Genomic DNA, 18,748 nt, shown 5'->3' with positions numbered 1-18,748 from the left:
TAAGGAGATTAAACGGAGGGAAGGGTATTTGAATCCAGGTCTGTGCATTCAACTTCACCCTCATAATCATTAAGCGTTTTGCTTAGTTGACAGAAAGAGCGCACAAGCAGGGGGAGTGGCAGGCAAAGGGAAAAGCAGGATCCCCACTGAGTAGAGAGCCTGATGCGATACTCGATCCCAGCACCCTGGGATCATGACCTGAGCTGAAGGGATGAAGCAGTACTTTGAAAGATTTTAAATAATCTCTACACCCAACGGGGGGCTCAAACACAACCCCAAGATCAAGAGTTGCCTGCTCTTCCGACTGAGCCAGCCAGGCGCCCCATAAGTGGTACTTTCATCATACGTAAGTTTACTTTGTTAGAAGCAGAACATCTTTGTTCCGTTACGGAGTTTTATATGGATACGGAGAACCAAATTTATTTACCATTTCCCCTTAAACATCGTAATTCTTGAGAGCTTTGAATCCTGCGGACTTTCATCTTTTCTATGCAAATATAGCTGACAGGCAAGGATTTGAGACTGAATGAGGCCACTGTGAAATGGTGGTGGTACCTGTACAGCGTCCTGCGGTGGCAGTCATTTCCTTAGATGCAAAATGGTGGCCAAGTTTAAGGCCCTGGCATGTAGGTGATGGATAAATATGTTGAATAATGAACAAATGGGAGCCTGGTTAGGTCTAGAACTCTGGCAGCTTGGTGGGGTGGGGTAGTTAGCCAAGAGCAATGCCCCCCAGCCCCCAGGTTGAAGGCCTACAAGAGGGCAGACCTCAAGGCAGAGTCCACTTGGCATTTTCTGAAACTGTCCACAGATCTGCCTGGGATCAGGTCTCTGCTGAGGGGCCTGGAAAACCTGTTAGAGCTCCTTCTGAGCAGCCGGATGAGGCCAGGGCAGGGCCCAGGGGTGGGTGGGTGTGAGCATAGTGTTCTTCACTAGGGTCCAGCTCAAATGTTCTATTTTTAAAGCCAATAACAGCATTCTTCCTCCAGCCCCAAAAGTGAAAATCTGAGCAGCAACTGATTGTTCTGGTCAAGGGCAAGGTGGAGGCGGGACGGGAGACAGAATGAGCCACAGGGGATGAAGAGCAGCAGAGGGAGAGCATGCATCTTCCACCCAGATAAGCACAACGCTGCCCCGAAGACATGCCAGCCAGTCTCCAAACCTCTACAAGCCAGTGCCAGTCCACTTTCACCTCTCCTCAGAGAAAGACTGTGCAGGACAGGAGGGAGAGCTTTACCCCTGCCATGGATGGGACAGGGGTGGACCAGAACAGCTGTGAACAATACAGGAGCCCAGATTCTAGGTCCAATAACAGTTTTTATTCCCTTGGAACAAACATCTGTGAGAAACAAACTCCAAAAAGGAAACATGAACATGAACAACAAAATGACACTAGGGTGCTGTGCCAGGTGGATGGCACACTCCACAGTGGACCTGGTCATGCCCTGGTTTCTCGGATCTACATGTGCCCCATCCCCAAGTGCCCATGACATAGGTGGAGGGTGGGGGCAGTGAAGTGGAAAGCTTCCCTACTCTATGCAAGGGAGATGAAGGTACCGGCCTATTCTGAGGTCTCTCGGGGATACCAGACCCTCCCCCTCAAGAATGGAGGTAGACAGGGAAGAATGAGAGGGGCCTGGGAATCAGATAATTGAAAGTAGTCACAGACCCTTTGTGGCTGACAGAATCTATGCTTAAAATAGTACCAGAAGAGAAGCAACAGCTGGCCAAGACGGCTTTGTGTTTCCTGGTAAACATGATCAACCTTGTCAAATCAGGCCCCAGAGCAGTGATAACGCGCACTCCTGTTTCTATTCACTTCAAAGGAGCCTGATGATGGTTAATCAGAAGCCATTTCCCCACAGGATTTGCCTCGATCCCCTTTTCTAGCAAAATCCTGTCCCCTGCAAGCCTGGTCCTCTAGAGAATAGACTCTCAAGGGACAAGTAAAAACCTTATTGTACCCTCACACTTCCCATGACATGACAGCTTCTACTGCAGCCCAAACACCTAAAAACAAGGTCCTTTGGTGGGCTAGATAATCCAGTCCTCGATTGTCCCTACATGGTGTATCACCTAACTCATCGCTACACTACAGGATGGCCTCTGTCACTGAGACCTGAGCCCGGATCACAGTGAGGTCTCCTGGAGGATGAAGGTGGGGCTGTTCCCTTGGTGGGCTGAGCCTTCCTCAGGCACTGCCACAGCCTCTTTGTCTCTGCTGTTCTTCAACGTCCCATTACTCATCTTTTCTGGAAATGCAGCAGTGTCCACCGAGAGGTCCTGAAGAACACAGAGAGCAAAGAGAGTGGAGAGGTTGGGGTGAACATGAGACAAAGGGGTGAAGGAACTCAGGCAGAAAAGGTGGAAGACCCTGCTTTGATCCCTGCTGGAAGGGAGATCAGCAAAGGGCAGTGGGGGAGAAAGGGAGGAGCAAAGCACGAGGTGAGTGGTTGCGGGGGTGGGGTGGGGGTAGGGAGAGGAAAGGCCAGCACACTAGGCTGAGACCCTTCTGCCCACCAAGCCAGCACCAGCCACCCTACTCTGAGGGTAGAAGCCAGAGCATTTACTGGGGGACAGTCCAGGTTCAGACAAATAATCGGAGTTGCTGGGGAGGAGAAAGGAAAGGGATGGAAGGCAATCTGGAAGGTCCAGTGGTAAGAGAGGAAAGGGAGGGTATAATCTGGACAACTTAGCTGCTACCTGGCTGTAGCTTATGCAGTGAAATCGCTTCTGACAGGACATGGGCAGGAGGGCAAGGAGCTTTGGCAACACTGGGTAAATGGTCCGAGGATTCAGGGTCCGGCCCCGCATTCCCCCTGAAGGCAAAGGCACTTCTGAGTCTCCTACTGTGAAACCAGTGCACACCCAGCAAGCCATCTGTTCTCAGGCTCTGAGACCCCAGCCCCTGCCCACCTCCCAGAGCTCAGCTAAGAAGCCCAAGGAGCCCAGAGAGCAAGCTCAGTTCTCCCCCAGAATCCAGATTCCTAGTGGCCTCCCTCAGTCTCGCTTCTCTGGGTCCCCATTCCACATGCTCTCACCAGTGAGTAGACTGACAATCAGGCCCACCACAATGACTGTGGTCGAGTTGTGAGCGCTGTACCATAAATACGACAAGGAGTAGAGATGCTGCAGCCCTGTAGGCCTGGGGAGAACCAGAATAAGAACAGTTAGCAATTCGGTGATGGGACATTTCTCAGAGACACAGTCCCAGGGTCTTGAGACCCAACACCCAACATTTCCCTGAGGACTCTGGTGGCCCATTTCTTAGCAAGACCCCTGGGAAACCCCTCAAAAATGAGCTATTCTCCCCAAGGAGAGCCCCAACTCACTTGGAGAGGGTGGTTGGGGGCATCAGCGTGGTCATGGTGACAGTGGTCAGGTTGCTAGGCAGGGAAAAGCTGGATATATTAGGGGGAGAGGGTGCCACACCGGAGGCCATGTTGGTCACTATGCTCCCGATGCCGATCCAGAAGGCCATGATGAGTCCAGCCAACAGGCCCACAATGGCACCCTGCCCAGAGACACAACACATTCTCCTGTCACGATGCCAGCCCTAATAAATCTTCACACCAGTTCCCAGAACTCACTGGGAGCGCCCTGCCAAGACATTTCTCAGGTCCACCCGTGTACACGACTGTGGAGCCAAATGGATCACTCACAAGAGGGTTGGCACAAGGAAAGAACATCCCAAGGCAGAAGAGTCCGAGCAGCGGTCCCCCAACCATGCCAAAGATGCTGAGCGCCGCCTGTGGAGGACAGGGTTGAGGAAAAAAAGAGAACATTCAGGCTCAGAGCCTCCCAGCCTCACCAATGTAGAGCATGGCCACCTGCCAATGTCTCAGCACCCCACTTGTCAGATCTGTCTGTATCTTCTACCTGGAAACATCAGAATGCAGGATTCCAGAGGGCGAATCCTGGGAATGTTACGGGAATGTACTTTGGGCTGTCCTCTGAGGCTGATCCCCAGATGTCTCTGAACCGACAATATCCTGGGAATGACTCTAGGGAAGGCTAGCTAATGGTGGTCCATCAAAGGTGAATTTTTGACACTCATCCCTATACCTTTCCTTTCACATCAGCTGTCTTCCTCAACTTCCTGTTTCAATCAATTCCTTTCTTCCTTAAAAACTGTTTTCCTCTCTGCACAGTCCTTACCTGTAGCACAGATCCCATCTGGGAAGAAATATAGGCCATTCCCAGACAAAGTAGCCCATAGCCAAAGGCTGGGGGAAAAGGGAGGAAACAAGCAGAGATAAGTTAACACATTTTGGAAAGTAGAGCAAAGCTCCTTCCCCAGCCAACTACCTCTGTGTCCCTAGAAATGGCATATTCCCTCCTGCCCCAGCTCCAGGTCCCTCCCACCCAGTCTTCCCACCTATGTGACTCAGAGACCTTCCCTTGCCCTGAGATGTCAACAAGGTCACGTGCGTTTGGCAAGCGCTGAGCCCAGGCTAAAGCTGGTGCTGAAAAGCAGACTGATGACAGTGCTTAGGGTGTGTCTTAGACAGAATACAACTGACAAGATGAAGAAGCATAACCCCACCGAGGATTCTGGAAAGCATGATGGCCTGGACTTCAGAGAACTGAGGGAACCAGGGTCGGATCAGATCTTCCATCGTAACAGTTGCCAGTGAATTAAAAGCAGAAGATATGGTGCTGAAAGGAGGAAGACAAAAACCAGTCATGCTGAGTCTGGGAGCTGAGAGGCAAAACCAACAGGGGCCCTGCTGAGGGAAGAGCGCCCTAAAGGCAGGAGAGGACATATGCAGCCAGAAGCCGTCCTCACAGCTGGCAGCTGAGGAAGAGGCCCAGAAGGCAAGGACATTTGTCCTTTTCTGAATGGAATACAGGTTTTGATCAAGTAGAATCAATTCCTGATGTTGTAAAAGAAAAATCCTTTGCCAGCGAGGGGGCACCTCCTGGGAGAGGACATGCTCTATTCTACACAGATGAGCCGTCCCTCGTCATCCACAGAGAGACGGGCACATTGAGAAACTCACAGAGATCCCCTCCTCCATCTGCCACCTTGGGACAAGTAGGGATCAGGCGCATCAAGCCTGAGGGAAACGGTCAAAGAGGGTACCTGAGGGAGCCACTGAAGAGGCAGGCGACAAAGAGCCCAGGCAGGCCCGGCAGGCCTTTCAGGAGATCCATCACAAAATACAGGACGAACTGCAGGCAGAGCAGAAGTGCACAGCTCTCTTGAGAGAGGAGCCCTTCCCCAGGGTAAGGCGTGTGGGAACCCCCCTGCCAGTGCCCCCACCAGTCTATGGATAGTGGATGATTAAGAAGGGGGCTAAGCACTGAGGGTAACCCAGTTAGTGGAGAGAAAATGGGCTCTAGATAAAGAATAATGACGTTCACACCCAGCCCTGCCCCTGACTAGCAATGTGATAAGCATTCCGGCCACCTCGATGAGGCTTTTTTCTTTTCTGTAAAATGAGGCTGTTGTAAGGATTAGAGGAGACCAGGTTGGTGACAGCTCCCGGCAAAGCACATGGCACAGTGCACAGTGGTGAGCCAACAATAAAGGCAGGTCCCCACCCCAGCAGGGTGAGCGCTATGATTAGGCGATGCCGGCCAGGGGCTGGGACCCTCGTGCAGACTGTAGAATCCCACAGTGGAAAACGACTTACATCCATTTCCTACCCAGGGTGAGAATCCTTTCTGCAGCCAACCAGACACTCCTCTTGGGGGGCCAGGTTGGCCCTCATGGGCAGAGAAGGGTGCCAGGGAGGACTTCTCACCTGGTCAGGGGCTGCTTGAGCCTGCTGGGTGCTCATGGGATACTCCTGGTAGTAGACAAACATGACCAGGCCAATGAGGCAGCTCATGCAGAGGACCAGCTGCTGGCAAGGGAAGACTGCATAGCAGGAGCTGCAAAGAGACCCGTGCCAAGGAAACAGAGACTGTAATAGACACCCTCAGGCATGTCGCCGAGCTCCGGAAAGCAGACCTGTATCCTGACCCCGACGGGTGTGTGCGCACGCTCTGGCATCCTGCCCCAAGCCCAACTGCCCAGGGGAACGGGGCCCACTCTCCTGTCCACCTCCCTGGTCTTCCTGTCCCTGTACTCACAGCACAGCAGCCTTCTCCGTGCGGGAACTGAGGTAGCGCTGCACCTGAGCCTGGTTCACCCCATACAAGGACAGCATCATGAAGACACCCCCAAAAGCCAATGTCCAGAAAGTGTGCCGTACAAAAGGATCTGGATCCAGCCTACAACAGATGCCAACTGGTCACTGTGGCATAGCCCCAGACAGACACAGCCTTCCTCACACTCCTACAACGGGGGCAGAGCGGCTACAGGGTGAAGGAGCTACTGAAGGCAAGAACCGGCTAGACACAAGAAACAGGGCAGCGAGATGGAGGAAGGGTTCCATCCCTCCAACACAGCCTCATGCCAGGTACTAAAGACATCTTGACCCTCCTTACCCACCAGCCAGATCTCTGTGATCACCCTCCATCCCTGCAGTGCCAGCTTCCCACCCGTCTCCGGGCTGCCCCTAAGGCTGCCAGTTTGTCCTGTTTCCTGCAGCTCTAGAGGAGTTCAGGCTCTAGGATGCGCTCGGCCCCCAGGCACTACAGACCCCAGCCAAGGGAAGGGGGTGTACTTACACGATCCCAGAGATGCGGCCATGCTGGGAAGCCACTTCCCACACATGCCCCAAGCCGCCCACCTTGGCTGACCCCACAATGATAACCACCAGCTGCCCTAGGAACATGACCAGCGTCTGGAACACGTCTGTCCAGATGACTGCCTTCAGCCCACCCTGCAGGGCAAAGAAAGCGTGCCTGCCACAGATGTCTTTAAAACCACCCACAAGTGAAGACACCATACCTACCACCAGCAAGGGATGGTACTGCCACCAGGGGCACAACTGCTGAGACTCTGTTGACATCATTCCCACCCTATCTCCTACTCCACCGACGTCCCAGCCCATCTCCTACATCCTGTTTCATCCCACTCCAGAACTCCATCCCATTCTCACCTACATTTTTACCTCACCCTTTCCTTTCTTTTTCCTCCCATCGCCCCTCCCTCGCCTAAGACTTAAAACCACACTTACCAGAGCAGTATAGACAGTACAAACAATGCCTAGGGTCAGCACTGACAGCCACAGGTCAAAGCCAGTCACTGCAAACAGATAAAAACCACATTCCTGTCTCTGGAAGAGAGTTTCCCAACAGAGAAACCAGAAAAACCCCAGCAAGACATGAAGCATTTGGTCATTACAGATGAAATAAATTATTCACCACAATGGAAAAAAAATGTTTGAATCCCACCAAAAGGTGTTGATTAACCAGTTCAGATGAGACATGGTAATGTTTGATTAGCTTTCAAGTGAGGTGAACCAAGGTACTTCCACCTCCAGCAGAGACCAGCCAAGGGCTCACGCGGTGAAGTACGTCCCTGGCCAAGGTCGGATTCTTTTCTGCACAGTCTCCTCTACCTGCCCCTCCCAAAGGTGTTTTCCCAGTCTACTGTGGCTGAGAGCCAAGGGCTGTGACTCCTCACCTGCATTGAGGGCCAATGATGGTGCATAGAGCACAACTCCCATGTAGATCACCTGTTGCGTATGGAAAAGAGAGGGGGAGGGGAAAGGAAGATGGGCAAAGAGAAAAGATGGACCTCAGCTCCAATATCCTAATGGCCCCCCTTCGTCTAGGCTCACTTCCCTCTCCCTTCTTCCAAATCTTGGCTTGCTGCCACCATAGTGACTGTGCTGCAACTGGAAGGAATAGGAAGTAGGATGCCTCCGGTGGCTTCAGGGACACTGACCCCTAGTGGGACCTTCAATCTTGCCAATTTGCAAGCAGGAAAAGCTCAGAATGCTTCAACATACCAGAGTTTGGGTCCCTCTACCATATCTCAGGCTTAAATTCTACCCTCATTTCTACTTACCATCTGAAAGATAAAAGTCACGGTCCCACAGACCCGCACAGCTTTATTGAATCGGAGCTCCAGGTACTGGGTAGGAATACACACACACACACACACACACACACTATACATATAAATAAATAAATAAATAAACAAACAAACAAACAAACAAATAAATAAATAAAGGTTTTCCTCCCCACTCTACCCCCACAATTCCACTTCCTTCAAGAAACCCAGGAACATGAAGGAATACTCAACTCATATCTACTCTGGGCCTCTCAGCACAGCACCCTCCTTCTCTCCCCACCTGATCGCACCCAGAAGAACTTGGAAACACACAATGTGTCCCATCGCTCTCATTAGGCAGAAAACGTCCAGGAACCGAGATCCCTCATATACGCCCTCTTCCTTCTTTCTACCCCTGACCCTGATGGTCCTGTGTGCTCCTCCTCCTCCCTGCTCACCTCATAGGCACTGGTGAGATGCAGGCGGTAGAAGACAGGGATGAAGACGTGTGCAGGGATCAGCAGGCCCAGAAAATAGCAGCAGCCCAGGAACCAATACTGGGTCCCAAATCGATAGATCTCAGACGGCACACCCAAGATGGCCACGGCTGATTGGAAGGTGGCCAGCAGAGACAGAGCCACAGGTAGACAGCTCATTTTTCGGTCTGCCATGAGCAGCTGGCCAACAGTATGCTGGCCCCAGCCCCGAAAGGCATGGTAGAGCCCAATAGCGAGGGAGAGAACCAGCAGCAGCACAAACACTACATAGTCCACGAGGGAGAAGGTAGATGTGACCACGTCTGTGTCCGAGGTTGGGAGCAGGGGAGCAAAGGTGTTCACCCCCGCACTCATATCTTCACTGTGTCTGTGGCCTACAGCCACTTGCTGCTCCTGGGCTCTAGGCTGCCACTCAGCCGGGCACTGGCAGGTAGGTCAACCTGGCTTCCAGCCACGATCTCACAGTTCTTCTCCACCAAGTGACATTATCCAAGGTGAGCTGCAAAGGAATCAGCTCCTAGTCAGGCTTACCCTGCCTTCATGGGCACCCGTCCTCAGGCCTGTGTATCTCACACCCATCAAACCTGGATCAGCCAGCTCTGTACAGCCCTTGTAGGTCTGGAGAACCTAATACGGATTTCGTAGGGGAGGAAGGGAGCAGCAGAGTGAGACAGCCAGGAGACAACTGCTTGTCCAAGATCATTTTGGGCATACACAGCTGTGAAATATAAGAACCTTCTTGGGGGGGGGGGCGCCTGGGTGGCGCAGTCGTTAAGCGTCTGCCTTCGGCTCAGGGCGTGATCCCGGCGTTCTGGGATCAAGCCCCACATCAGGCTCCTCTGCTAGGAGCCTGCTTCTTCCTCTCCCACTTCCCCTGCTTGTGTTCCCTCTCTCGCTGGCTGTCTCTATCTCTGTCAACTAAATAAATAAAATCTTTAAAAAAAGAAAGAAAGAAAGAAAGAAAGAAAGAAAGAAAGAAAGAAAGAAAGAAAGAAAGAAAGAAAGAAAGAACCTTCTTGGGGCACCTGGGGAGTGCAGTCAAATCATGAGATCGAATCCTGTGTCAGGCTCTGCACTCAGTCTGGAGTCTGCCTAACATTCTCTCTCCCTCTGCCCCTCACCATCCTCTCTAAAATAAATTACATCTTAAAAAACAAAAACAAATACAAAAAGCAAATCTTCTTAGGTCTCCACCCCAAACACAAAAGAAAAATCCAACTCTAGCCCACATTCCTTCTCAAAGACTTCCCTGCCCCCACTTGCAGGCACAGACCCAGTCACTACAGCGTATTAAGCCAGCAGACCCCAGCCTGGCGCCACAGCCCATCAGGGAAGAAGAAAGGAAGACTAGTAACAGCATGGCTTCCTCTTTCCCCTAGCCTCAGCTCCCATCTCCCATATTCCCAGGGTCACCTTCCTAACAGGACCCCTTCTCAGCACTGATCCCCAGTGAGATTACCTACACGGCAGCCCCAAACTCCATTCTACATATCCCCAGGCCAACCACTTCATTCTCTCCAACACCACTAGATAAATCCTGCCACCCACCTCTCAGCTCCTCTCCCTGCAACACTACTGTCAAGAGCAGATCTGGGTAGACTGCTGGGATTCAAAAGTAAGAGGGCAATGTGCTGGAGCCAGGAGTTCAGAGTTACAATTACAGACAAGCAAACCAGCCAGGGAGCTGGGGCAAGGGAAGAGCCAAGGAAAGTGCTCCTCTCCTCCTGGAGCAGGAACCTACCTATAGAAGTAATCTCTGTTCTGAGGCAGCGCTGCCTGGAGAAGCTTTGTGTGTCTGGAGCTGGGCAGAAGCTGAGGGTCTGGCTCTATAAGTAGCTGAGGTGAAATCAGGAATGAGGGGCGGAGTGAAGCTCAGCAGCTATTTGCTCTGGCCCCTTCGGGGAACCAATCAATGGCCCTATCACCCTATGGCCCCCAAACTCCAGCTCAGTCCTAGAGGCTCCAGAGTGGGGAACAGAGAGCTCACATTCAACAGCATTCCTAGCTGGATTAGGCTTTCACTGTAAGTCACACTTGGCACCGTGTGCTAGAGGGAATTAGAAAAGAGGAGCCCAGGGAAACGGGAAAGTTGCTTTTCTGACTCCTGCACCCAAAATACTAATCTTCAAAGAATACAGCATTATCCTCAGAATAAGGACAGGATTATCTACTTCAAAACTTAACGGAACATTAAGAGATCACTATCACCACCCCCTCAGTTACCAACAAAGATACTGAGGCCCAGGTGACTCAAGTGATCTTTCCAGAACCACAGGGCCGATTACTGTCAGTCTAGATCAGAGCTCAGGTCTATTGATTCCCCATCCATCCACTCTTCATTTATACCATAATGTCTTTAGAGAATATCCACAATATACTCATCGATATGGAGAAAAAATTACCAAAACATGTCAGGTTTTCAGATAGCCTAAATGATGACAGTTAACGCTTTTTGAACACCCCCCTTTCCTTCTTTTTTTTTAGTGAAGCAACTCAGCTCTTACTTTTTGCAACCCAGCAGTGTACCATGAACTTTATGAACTTTAATAATGATAATGAAAAAGTACCCTTTGCTATCACTTTTAAAACACCACCTCTCGGTTTATGAACTACACTCTCTAGTTCTCAAGGAAATGGAGTCAGAAAAGTTAAAGAACTTCCTTAAGATTACGGCATGATACAAAACAAGGGAGAAAGAAAGAGTGCTATCTGCAGGTAAGGCAGGTGATCTGCCAAGGGGCCCATCCTTACTATTCCCAGAACCAGGGCGGGAGCAGAATGTTAATTGGAGTCAGTCATTCACAGAACAAAGTTTAGATTCCAGCTAGTCTAGACACACATTAATATAACCTATGTCTTCTGTTCTTGCCCACTAGGAGAAAGATCAGCCCCACTGTCTTCTGGTTCACTCACACTGCGTTCTTGGGCAGATGTCGCCCGGCTGGCATGATACGGTCTTACACAGACCAAACCTGAACTCTGAACCTCGTGGGGCCAACAAAGAGAAGAAATCAGAGGCGGCAACTCTTGGATCACATGTTCTACGAGTCATAAATGTTAGTACCCAGAACAGTGTTCCCAGCAGGCCACTCTGGTTTAACGTAAAGATGCCCTGGGTCTTTGTACATTGCAACATCTTTAGTTCTCACTCCTCTTTGGCATGATACATCTTTAGTACATTGCAACATCTTTAGTTCTCACTCCTCTTTACTATGATAGAGGTGATGGAAAATACTGGGGAGTAAGAGGTGGTGTCTGCTGTGTGCAAACAAGAATGCGTAGCTCTAAAGGGTTAGCATAAAGCCTACAGTGGTTACAGAAAGGAAAAACGGTCTCAGTGTAGGCTAGAACACAGACATACAGAACTGGAGGCTCTCCTGCTGGGGTAAATTGGTAGAGCTTCTGAATAGAATTCTATTTGCATGAGGTGTAGAGAACCTTCCTGGATGGCTGAAGAGAGAGCCAGGCAAGACAGGAAAAACCTGACCCAGTAACAAAGTGTTCCTCAGACAGACTCTGATTCTAAGAACAGGACAGGTAGTGACTTTCTAATACACTGCTCTAAACCCCATGGACTTGCATCTCTGAGAGGGGGAGCCGAAAGAGTAGAGTGGTTTCACTAAAACTCTAACACACACGGCACAAAGAGTGGACTGTGAGACCCTTTTTTAAAAGTATAACACACAGAAATGGAAGAGGATCATTCTACACCACCGTTACCTCCCTTCGACCGCCTGCACTGAATTGCCTTGACTCCCACAAAAGGCAAAGGGGGCTAATGCAGGACCCACTGTCCCCAAAAAGATTCCTTCAAAATCTGCCCTTGTGCCTAGAATTCTTCGAGGTCTGAAAGCTTTGGTACCCTCATTACAATGCTAAGAACTACCAATGCCTTAGAGACGTGCCAGCCAGCTGAAAGTAAATCCTTTCCAGGAGATTCCACATACCTGCGGGTACGTGGAAGGGAAGCCGGGGCCGGCCACTCAAGATGAGTCAGCTTTGCAGAGCTTTTGCCTGGCCCTAATCACAGGCAACACGCAGTCTCTCCGGGCGCGGGGCTCCCCAGGGCCACCCGGGGTAGAGCTCGCCTTTCCCTTACCTCCGTGGCTCAGCGAGGGCTAAGAAGGTCCAGTCGTTTTTCCCGAGATCAGCATCGCTCCGTTCTTCAGAGAAGGCAAAGGACATGAGAAGGCAGGCAAGCGCCTATCCCGCCCCTCCCTCCTCACCAAGGATCCGGCCGCCGCGCGGTCTCCGGACTGAGGTGCCAAGGGTGCCCGGAGCCTCCCCAGGCTCGTCTCCTCCCGCCGGGGTTTGCCCTTCACTCTTCGCTCTTCTATCACCCTTACCCTCTTTATTTGCTGGCTTCCCGCCTTCCCTCCACACGTGAGGTAGCTTAACCACTACACCACGCGGTCTCAACTCAGATCTTCCCGTTCCTCCACGCAGGGAACCAGCTCGCCCCGCCCCTCTCCGCCCGCGCCCCCTTCTCCGGAGCCTCTGGGCATTGGCCCCCAAGCGCTTGCCCGCCCGGGTGCGGCCCATTTGCCAGGTCTCCACCTTCGGGTGCAGCAAGCCGGGCCGGCCACATGCCGGCTGAGTGATAGCGGGGTCCCGCCCCCTGGCCGCCTCACGTGGCGCCGCCATGTTTACTGAGGGCGGACGGAGTGGGCCCCGAGCCACTGTGGTGACGCGACCTCGGCGTCCGGAAGCGAGGAGTGCGGAGCTGAAAGAGCGGCGGCAAGGAGGCCTTCGCTAACACGGGGAAAGGAGAGGGGGTTGTCCAGTCCGCCTTAACGGGGCCTAGTGTGCACAGAGAAGAGCTCTGACCTCCTCAAACAGTGGCAAGCCCTAGCCCATGCGGGGCGACTAGGCCACGCCCGGGGAGGGCGGACCCACACTCGCAAGTATCGCGATGCGCTGAAAAGGACGAAGGGAGCAAAAAATGGCTCCTTGCAGGCCGGGGAGTCGTTCGTTCGTGGTCCCTTGGGCAGCGACCCTGCTCCTCGCTCTGGGCGCGGAAAGGGCTCTGGCGCTACCCGAGGTACAGAAGCAAGTTAGAGGTCGGGCTGAAGCAGAGCTGCTAGGCAACCTTGTTTCGTGCTCTCCCGCCCTCGGCACTCCCCTCTCTCCAGCCAGCCCGTGGCTGGGATTTGGTCCCTGAGGCTTACCTAGCTGTAGCCCAGCCGGCTCTGGCTCTTTAGTGCTCACGCTGCGCAGGTGTCCCGGTGCCCTTCCCTGATGACGTAGACCTTTAAAATTTGATCTCCTTGTTCCTTAATCTTTGAATAACTTTAAGTTTTTCGGCTACCGACGAGTCCTGGCTCTTCAAGCTCGTCACTCGCGAATGCCGTATGTCGCGCTCTGGCCGTACTGTACCTTGTGTAAAGCTTGATGAGTTCTTTGTGTACCTGCAGTGCTTTTATACCTGGCCAAACCGGGTCTGTCAGATTGAGAAGTCACTGGAGAGGGCATAATAAATGTGTTCGAACAGTGATCTTCAAGGATGAGGGCCTTTCCTGGGCAAGGTCTGGTCTAGAAAGTCTCTAGTGTGCTGATTTGGCTCCTGGCTCCAGGCGAAGAAATGAATCAATCCCCTAGTCAAACTTGATATAAAGATAGGGCACTACTGCCCAATGTTAAAGGGATTCTGAAGAGCGTACTGGCAGTTAACTTTTGCTACCTGTTTGTTCTTTTATTGGCTTTTCTTTCTGGAATCCTAATAGTTTTCTCTGTTCTGCAGATATGCATGCTGTGTCCAGGGAGTGTGCGAGATTTGTCACAAGTGACTCTTTATTGTAAGCAGACACCAGAGCTAATGCTGCACTCCCGCTGCTGCCTGAATCAGGAGGGCACCATCGTGGGGTGAGGGAGGAAAAGACAACTCTGGATACTGGAAGAATTGCACACCTGATTCTTTTTTTTTTTTTAAGTAGGCTTCACACCCAATGTGGGGCTTGAACTTAGGACCCTGAGTTCAAGACTTGGGCTGAGATCAAGAGTCCAACACTTAACCCTCTGAGCCATCCAGGCACCCCCCCCTCCAGCCCGGAAATCTTAAAGGCTTGCCTGATTGGCTTTTGGGATAAATATCAGTGCCTGTTTTGGGGTCATCCAAACCATGACTTTAATACATTTAAATGTGTTACAGCATTTTTAGGTAGGTAAACAATCCTGTGATTCTTCCTGGTTGAAACTGCAGAGAAGTCATAATTTTTGCTCATTAAAAAAAAGCCCCTTATGGCTTCCTTTAATTATTTTTTTAAGATTTTATTTATTTACTTATTTATTTGAGAGACAGAGTGAGCAAGAGAGTACGGGAGCAGAGGGAGATGGAGAAGCAGACTCCCCCACTGAACAGGGAGCCCGATGCGGGGCTCAATCCCAGGACTCCAGGATCATGACCTGAGCCTAAGGCAGATACTTAACCAACTGAGCCACCCAGGTGCTCCCATGGCTTCCTCTTAAAAGAAGTTTTGTTTTTTTATTTATTTTCGACTCTGGATTACTTAGTGTGTGTCTCCATGAAATGGCTCCCTTAGCCTCCAAAGCACTTTGCTAATAGGGTATGCTTCCCTTCTGATGAATTCGTGTTTGTCTTTGAGACAAATTCCTCTTCTGCAAATTGTCCCCTTATGAAGTTTAGTCCCTCCATTTTCTCCCTTTACACTCTGAGGATTCACTCTTCTTATGGCTTCAGTTATAACTACCATGCAGGTGTTCCCCAAACTAGATCTGTTTTAGTATCCTTGGGCCCCTCTCCAATCTGAAGGTATACATGAGTACTTCTAGCTTCTATTGTACTTCTATAGTACTCCTATTAAACATTTCTTCTTGAGTACACCCTCACTTCAGAATCCTAAATGTCATCTGTCTTGCTTCCATTCTCCTCTCTCCCTAATTACCTAAATACTTCTCTATAGGAAACTCTCTGAAAACCAATTTTTCCCCCATCATCCTTCTCTGGTTTTAAAACTAAAATTGTCTGTTGCCCTCAGGATAAAGTTCAAACCATAAACCACTACGGATTGGTCTCAATCCAACTTTCAAACATTTTTTTCCAATTACTTGTCCATTAAAACCCTTGATGAGGGTCTGGCTTGAGCCAGACTTGCCTACTTCCAAAAGCAATCCCTTTTTTGTTTCTTTGTTCATTCAGACCTCTCTCCTTACCTGACATGTCCTTCCTCCACCAAATTAAAACATACCCATCCTTTAATTCCAGCATCGTCTGTGAATGCTTCCTACTCAATGCTAGAATAGTATCTCTTTTTTTATACTTATTTTAATCTTTACTCAATGCTAGAATAATATCTTTTTTAGTTATTCTAATCTTTAGTGTCTACACCACTCAAACTTATTCATATAGTGTCCTGTGGTTTCTTTCAGATTATAATTTAATGTTTACACTGTTTTTATACTTGGCGATGGTCTTTCTCTACGACATTGTAAGCCATTTGAAAGTTAAGATACTGAGGGTTTTCTTTTTATTCTCCCAATTTTTGCAGTTAATGGGCACTCAGTAGGGGTGCCTGGGTGGCTCAGTCATTTGGTTAAGTGGCTGCCTTCAGCTCAGATCATGATCTTAGGGTCGTGGTATGGGGTTCCCTGCTCAGTGGGGAGTCTGCTCCCTCTCCCTCTGCAGCTCCCCCTGCTTGTGCTCTCTCACTTTCTGTCAAATAAATAAAATCTTTTAAAAAAAATAGGCACTCAGTAAATATTTGAAGAATAAAGGAACAGACAGCAATAGATAGTGAAGAAAAAAATAATGTTGGCATGGTCTTTAGTATCCAGTAATTTGTCTCCAGTCTGTAGTAGAAAATGCACTTGGAGAAAACTTTCATTTATGTGACTTGAATTTTTTTTCCCATTTGAAGGCCCTTTGTGGATCTGAGAATTATAATACTACAAAGTGAGATTCACTAAAATAGACAAGGAAAAAATTTCTTCCAATATATTCACAGATGCATAGATACACTGATTAGAACAGTACTGTCTGATAGCACTTCCTTTTATGATGAAAATGTTCCATATCTGTACTCTCCAATATAGTAGCCACTAATCACATGGTGAGTGGTTACTGAGTACTTGAAATGTGGCTAGTGCAAATGAGAAACTGAATTTTTTTTTTTTTTACCTAATTTAAATAGCTACACGTAACTTTGGTGACTGAACTGGACAGTGCAGAATTAAAACATCTACCACAGCATCTAGTTTGTGGCCCTGAACACAGCTGTGTTCAATTAATATTAGCTGAAAAGAGGGTTATATTAGCTTACCATAGGTGAAGAAAGACATATAATTACACTGATTACTGTGTTTCCTCAGGTTGGATCTCCAGAACTGTTCTCTGAAGGACCCTGGTCCAAACTTTCCTCAGGCACATACTGCTGTCATCATGTAAGTGGTTAGTTATCCTCTCTCCCCAACGGCAACTATGGTGAAGGGTTGATGGGAAAGTCTTTGAGGATGGGCTTCTAAGAAGATGTTTGAATATTAATGTCCAAACTTGGACAACTCAGAATGAGAACTGGATTACCAGCCCAGGAAGATGTGGGAATGGAAGTAGAGTGTTTTCCTAGAGCACAGCACTAACAGTGTGTGCTTTGCAGAGACCTGCAAGCAAACCCCCTCAAGGATGACTTTGCCAAGACCTTCCGTGGCTTTACCCAGCTCCAGACTCTGTGAGTAAGGCTATAGGGTTGGGGAGAGAACCAAAGAAGGACAGTGCTGTGAGCTCAGCAATTTGGGGCTGTTTGTTATGACTGCCTGTGTTGTGTTCAGGATACTGCCCCAAGATGTCAGCTGTCCTGGAGGTATTAATGCCTGGAATACTGTCACGTTTTATAAGAACAACCAAACCTGCCAAGGGCAAAGGAACCTTTGCAACAGCACTGGCGACCAAGGTATGCTGTCTTACCTCCACCATTCCAGGAATTGCCTTTCCTCCCTTGTATTCTCCATTTTAGATCTGACAGTAAAGTGGCTTAAGTGCCTCTGGTTCAAGTTTCTGAACCTCTAACCCCTTGAAAGAGAAGGTCATAAGATGTATTGTTGTTGTGCTCTTTTAAAAAATTTTTTATTTAAATTCAATTAGCCAACATATAGTACACCATTAGTTTCAGCTGTAGTGTTCAATAATTGATCAGTTGCATATAACACCCAGTGCTCATCACATCACATGCCCTACTTATGCCCATCACCCAGTTACCCCATCCCCCACCCACCTCCTCTCCAGCAACCCTCAGTTTGTTTCCTATAGTTAAGAATCTTTCTACGCAACTAATGAATCGTTGAACACTACATCAAAAACTAATGATGCACTATATGCTGGCCAATTGAACATAATAAGAATAAAGCAAGATTCTATCACGGTTTTTCTCCCTCTCTGATGACTTCCCATTCAGTTTTCCCTCCCTTCCCCTATGATCCTCTGCACTGTTTCTTATATTCCACATATGAGTGAAACCATAGGGTAATTGTTTTTCTCTGACTTTGTTGTTATATTCTGATTATCTGAAATCATCTTCTGCCTTTGACCTAGAAATAATTGAGATAATCTAAGTTGAAGCAGATATTTGAGAAACTTACGTAATGAGATTCAGTGATGTCTTCTGTTTTTCTCTGGCTCACAGAAATGTGTCCTGAGAATGGATCCTGTGTACCTGATGGTCCAGGTCTCATGGAATGTGTCTGTGCTGATGGCTTCCATGGCTACAAGTGTATGCGCCAGGTGAGGAATTAGGCCTTCTAATTAGGGATAAGAGAAATGCATAAGGAAGAACCTCTCTGAAAGAAGAGCCCTAAGACCAGAGCTGATGCAGATCATCTAGAGAAGGAAACTATGAGAGAATTGCCCTGGATAAGGGGATAGATACACCAGGAAAGAACTAGGTGTTCGGATGTAGTCCTTGGTGTCACAATGTATGAAGGGTTTTTTTGGTCTGTCATTCACAGGGCTCCTTCTCACTGGTTATGTTCTTCGGTATTCTGGGATCCACCACATTATCCATCTCCATTCTGCTTTGGGGGACCCAACGCCGAAAAGCCAAGACTCCATGAACCACATAGGTCTTTCTGCTGATCTAAAGATCTTGATCTATCTGAGCCCAACTGGGGAGATTTTCTTCCTAGACAGGCGTGGTTGGCCAGCAGCTCCTCCTCAAGAGTGAAGCCACCTTTGGCAGGAAGGTGGAGAGTTGCATAACCTTGGGGTGTTGTGGACACAGTAGTCCAGGAGTGAACGGGGACCGGTGCCCCGTTTGTGCTTGACTATAATAAACATCTTTTCTTGTCGTTCTTTTTTTGTTGTTGTTGGTTGTTTTATTTTTTAGAGAAAGGCGACCTGGCTTTGTGTATT

General features: G+C 49.3%; 2 protein-coding genes across 5 annotated transcripts; one reads left to right on the top strand and one right to left on the bottom strand.

The window, feature by feature from the left end:
* Nucleotides 1–1,297: 1,297 nt before the first annotated feature.
* On the bottom strand, nucleotides 1,298–12,632 carry SLC5A6 (solute carrier family 5 member 6). 3 transcript variants are annotated; one of them, XM_045809210.2, is made up of 16 exons: nucleotides 12,491–12,632; nucleotides 8,353–8,890; nucleotides 7,910–7,975; nucleotides 7,523–7,574; nucleotides 7,074–7,141; nucleotides 6,622–6,776; nucleotides 6,082–6,222; nucleotides 5,751–5,880; nucleotides 5,087–5,175; nucleotides 4,547–4,659; nucleotides 4,159–4,226; nucleotides 3,663–3,749; nucleotides 3,333–3,514; nucleotides 3,042–3,145; nucleotides 2,701–2,819; nucleotides 1,298–2,283 (listed from the first exon to the last, which is right to left on the bottom strand). In XM_045809210.2, exons 2-16 carry the CDS (start codon nucleotides 8,743–8,745, stop codon nucleotides 2,131–2,133), a joined length of 1,920 nt encoding a protein of 639 aa, XP_045665166.1. In that variant the 5' UTR covers nucleotides 8,746–8,890; nucleotides 12,491–12,632; the 3' UTR covers nucleotides 1,298–2,130. The 3 variants fall into 3 exon arrangements, with proteins under 3 accessions (XP_045665166.1, XP_045665169.1, XP_045665168.1); XM_045809213.2 differs by having other exon boundaries at nucleotides 2,704–2,819; XM_045809212.2 differs by lacking the exon at nucleotides 12,491–12,632 and adding an exon at nucleotides 12,339–12,484.
* On the top strand, nucleotides 12,509–18,688 carry ATRAID (all-trans retinoic acid induced differentiation factor). Of its 2 annotated transcripts, none has more exons than XM_087863785.1 (7): nucleotides 12,509–12,586; nucleotides 14,132–14,253; nucleotides 16,717–16,788; nucleotides 17,001–17,072; nucleotides 17,173–17,294; nucleotides 18,024–18,121; nucleotides 18,346–18,688. In XM_087863785.1, the coding sequence occupies exons 1-7, from the start codon at nucleotides 12,575–12,577 to the stop codon at nucleotides 18,448–18,450; spliced, it is 603 nt and encodes a 200-aa protein (XP_087719911.1). In that variant the 5' UTR covers nucleotides 12,509–12,574; the 3' UTR covers nucleotides 18,451–18,688. The 2 variants fall into 2 exon arrangements, with proteins under 2 accessions (XP_087719911.1, XP_045665171.1); XM_045809215.2 differs by lacking the exon at nucleotides 12,509–12,586 and adding an exon at nucleotides 13,109–13,432.
* The last annotated feature ends 60 nt before the right edge of the window (nucleotides 18,689–18,748 follow it).

Source organism: Ursus americanus, chromosome 7 (genome assembly GCF_024610735.1).
Source record: "Ursus americanus isolate L20-20 chromosome 7, mUrsAme1.1.p, whole genome shotgun sequence".
Classification (NCBI taxonomy): Eukaryota; Metazoa; Chordata; class Mammalia; order Carnivora; family Ursidae; genus Ursus; species Ursus americanus.
The sequence above is the reverse complement of the archived record's forward strand: the minus strand, read 5'-3'. Positions and strand labels throughout refer to the sequence as shown.

What these genes read in the sequence shown, in the direction of transcription:
- ATRAID (XM_045809215.2), top strand. Translation starts at nt 13,334, where the DNA reads ATGGCTCCTTGCAGGCCGGGGAGTCGTTCGTTCGTGGTCCCTTGGGCA. An exon ending in TTTACCCAGCTCCAGACTCT is followed by an intron (nt 17,073 to 17,172) that starts GTGAGTAAGGCT and finishes TGTTGTGTTCAG; the next exon opens with GATACTGCCCCAAGATGTCA. An exon ending in CAACAGCACTGGCGACCAAG is followed by an intron (nt 17,295 to 18,023) that starts GTATGCTGTCTT and finishes TCTGGCTCACAG; the next exon opens with AAATGTGTCCTGAGAATGGA.
- SLC5A6 (XM_045809210.2), bottom strand. Translation starts at nt 8,745, where the DNA reads ATGAGTGCGGGGGTGAACACCTTTGCTCCCCTGCTCCCAACCTCGGAC. An exon ending in GGCCGCATCTCTGGGATCGT is followed by an intron (nt 6,223 to 6,621) that starts GTAAGTACACCC and finishes CATCTGTTGTAG; the next exon opens with GCTGGATCCAGATCCTTTTG. An exon ending in GATTGTCAGTCTACTCACTG is followed by an intron (nt 2,820 to 3,041) that starts GTGAGAGCATGT and finishes CTTTGCCTTCAG; the next exon opens with GGGGAATGCGGGGCCGGACC.